Below are 3,664 nucleotides of genomic sequence, written 5' to 3'. Positions count from 1 at the left end.
AGTTTAAGCAAGCCCCCAATATAATGCTTTATTTTATTAAAAATTGCCTTGGTCATGGCGTCTCCTCTTGGCAACATAAAAGTAAGTCATTAATCTTTAATATAATGTGTATCTTACAGCTCTACACCTTCTCAAAGTTCTGTCAGCCTTTGCTACGTGCTAAGTTCAAGACAATGTTATGTCTTTGATGAATTGAGGCTGTACTCAGGTGACCCCAAATTCAGATTCAAACTTTCTTTTCACTAGTGGGCTGAAAAGCATAGTTTGATGTCAACTTAAAATGAGCTAGAATCATTTAGGAAGAAAGACTCAACTGAGACAATGCTCCCATTAAGTTTGGCCTGTAGGCAAGTCTATAGGGCATTTCCTTGATTGATGACTGATATGGGAGGGCCCAGCTCACTGTGGGCAGTAACATCCCCTAGCCAGAAAGAGAAGATCCCCATGGCTGGCTTTGTCTACCCCACTGAATCCATGCTACAGAGAAAACTAGCTCCAGGGAAACTCACCAGGCTCTTGACAACCTTCAGCAGCTCCTCCATGACCACTGCAATGCCCTGGTAGCCAAGCAGCCGACAGATCACTTGGAAGTGAGGAGGCCCCACAAAGTTCCGGTAGCTGCCATAAATGCTGGAGTAGGCTAGGTTCAAAGCCTGGGGAAAAGACGACAAAGTTTTCAACATGGTTCACATGCATACATGCATGCCGATGGCATCCAGATGAACATGGAGATGTGTTCCTCTATACCCCATCTTAGATTAAGAGAACCAGCAGATTTCCAGACTGTCCTTACTGACATATGGACGTTTTCACTCTTTCTGAGTGCAAACTGTAAGCAGAGAACCTACCGGGACAGTGGAGGTGGTCCTCTTAGGGAGGCAAAAGGCATTTTGGAGCTGATAGCAGCAGTCCCCAAGAGTAGGTGATGAAAGATTTTCACACAGGAAGGGCATCTAATCTTGTGGAAGGACCAGGTATGGAGAGCAGGGGGATCCCTAATGAAAGGATTTCATTTCCTTCAATGCATCTTCTAAATTTCCCTTAAAACTTCTTTGATCTGCCAGTTTTCTTCACAAAGCATTGTGGCAACAGCTGCTCTATGCCCGTGTTATAGGATGGCTGCTAGGGACTTGAACTCAGATCCTCATGTTTGTACAAGAAGCACTCTTAACCTGGAGCCACTTCTACACCCTGCCTTAAGTTTTAAAAATTAATTTCTAGTTTGAATTTGCTTTGTGTATGATTTCAACTCCAGATTTAAGTTTTATTTATTTTGTAGCTCAGGATATGGTAAACTTCCACATCCATTTGAAAAAGTATCCAGCTGCTCTGCAGTGTTATGGTTCAGTTCTTCATTGTTGCTGGTTTTGTTTCAACACTACATCTATTAATTACTAACAAAAGAGTTGATGTTCTTGTGTAGATCCTGTGAAGTATCTTTTTTTCTAAATTAGTTTTTGTAGCCGGACTTGGTGGCACATGCCTATAATCCCAGCACTTGCGAAGGCACAGGCGAGCGGATCTCTGCGAGTTCAAGGCCAGCCTAGTCTACAAAGCGAGTCCAAGACAGCCAGGGCTACACAGAGAAACCCTGTCTCAAAAAACAAAACCAAATTAAAAAAAAAAGTTTTTATTTCTGTATAGAAGCGCTCACTGGCATATAAGCATGCAGGACTGGTATAAGTATCTTGCATGGTAATGTCCTTCGCTCTGAAGTCTGACTTATCTTGGATTAATATAGCCACACCTGCTTTGTTCTGATTGATACTTGTATCACATGCCTTTTTCTATTCTCACCTTTATCTTCTGATATCATTGATAGAATCTGATGCAAGTTGAGCATATTGTTGAGCTAAGGATTTCTATTTCCTGAGAATCAAGCCCAGGACCTCATACATACGAAGCACACATGTACTATAGGATACACACTGGTCCCAATTGTCTTTTAATCCATTTGGCCAACTTGTATCTTTTAAATGTATTTAGGCAAAATAGTTAGACATATAAAAATCTTTAAATACAAATATAAGTTGCAAGAAAGAAATGATTATGACATTCAACCTAGGTTATGAAGAGAAAAGACACAGAGAAACAGCTAATAAAAATAGATGAGAAAACCTGTGGTGAAAAAGTCAGTAACAAGGAACAGAAATTCTGAAAGAAAACAGACTGAAAAGAAAATAAGAGTGTTGGAAACCAAAAAACTCAATGACTCATAAAAACAAACAAACAAAAATCCCAGAGAGGTCAGGATCATAATCAGAGCAGCACAGAAAAAATACAGAGATGAATACAAGGTCAACAAAACTATTCAAACATTAATATAGAAAAGAAAAAGTAAAAAACATGACCACAATGTCTAAACTTCGAAATATGTTTAAGAGGCCAAAACTAAGAATCTACCAGACAGAAATAGCTGCGGTATGCACTAAAGGCATGAAGAACCTACTCAATGAGATAATACCAAAGTTAGAAAAAGACTTCTAAACACAAGAGCATTAGAATTCTACAAACACATGACCAGAGAAGAACCTCTCCTTGGCACATTTACACACAAACTTTAATTAATTAAAATAAAGGCTATAAAAGAAAAAGACCAACCAACCAGAACCTCAGCAACCATATAAGTAAGAAAAGCAAGGAAAAAGCCCTGGAAATAACTGCCAGCCACGATGGCTATGTTGGGCAAAGCTGTCTTTGAGAACAGAAATAACAACAATCATCTTCTAAGGTGATCCATTACCAAGCCAGCACTGCAGAAGATACTTAAAGGAATATTATACACAGAGAGTAGAAAGAGCCCATAGCAAACACAAAAGCACAGGAAACAATAAATTTAACGAGCAAAACAGACAAATGACCTAGAGCTAGAAAGGAATTTGTCACATCTAACACAATAAAACACAAACCTCTAACACAGGGGAGAAATAACAATAATCCACCCCAAAGGAAAACTAACCAACAAAATTACAGCAATTAGTAAACATCTTTCAATTATCTTAAATGTAAGTGGTTTCAACTTACCAATTAAAAAACATAGAGTGGATTTAAAAAACTACAACCAAGAAGCACACTTTGGGCTGGAGGGACAGCTCAGAGGTTAAGAACACTGTTTCCAGAGGTCCTGGATCCAATTCCTAGCTCCCACATGATGGCTCACAACCAAAACATTCCATTCCCAGGTGATCTGACTCACTTTCTGATCTCTGGACATAAGTGCAGGTGAAACACCCATGCATATAAAGTAAAAATTATGAAAAAAAAGCACACCTTTTTGGTTAAAAACAGAATCAAAAGACAAACAACAATCTATTAAACAAATGTAAACTAAAAACAAGCTGGTGTAGTTAATTCTATTAATGTAGACTTCAAAACAAAATTAGCTAGAAGAAATAACAGAGGTCACTACATATTAGTAAAAGAACAATTAATAAGGCAGATACAACAGTTGTCAAACTCTCAGGGCTGGAGCAATAACTCAGTGGTTAAAAGCGAACCTGCACGGAGGCTCACAACATCTGTTATCCTAGCTCTAGGGCATTGGATGCCTCCTTCTGGCCTCCATAGCCATCAGACACACACATGGTACACATGCCCATTGAGTATATCTTTTCAGTAAAATCAGGAAGATCTCAAGTAACCCCAAGACCTAAGAAAATCAGGA

General features: G+C 38.9%; 1 protein-coding gene across 3 annotated transcripts in view; it reads right to left on the bottom strand.

Moving 5' to 3' along the window:
* The window catches only part of Cyfip1 (cytoplasmic FMR1 interacting protein 1), a 78,589-nt gene that overhangs the window by 8,448 nt on the left and 66,477 nt on the right, over window positions 1-3,664 (bottom strand). For all 3 annotated transcript variants that reach the window (XM_055607491.1, XM_055607490.1, XM_055607492.1), the window contains one exon: window positions 510-653. In XM_055607491.1, the coding sequence (XP_055463466.1) occupies window positions 510-653 (144 nt within the window). The remainder of the gene's footprint in view (window positions 1-509; window positions 654-3,664) is intronic.

The sequence above is a fragment of the Psammomys obesus genome, unplaced genomic scaffold (assembly GCF_907164565.1).
Source record: "Psammomys obesus unplaced genomic scaffold, mPsaObe1.curated_primary_1811, whole genome shotgun sequence".
Lineage (NCBI taxonomy): Eukaryota > Metazoa > Chordata > Mammalia > Rodentia > Muridae > Psammomys > Psammomys obesus.
This window is presented reverse-complemented; position numbering and strand designations above follow the sequence as displayed.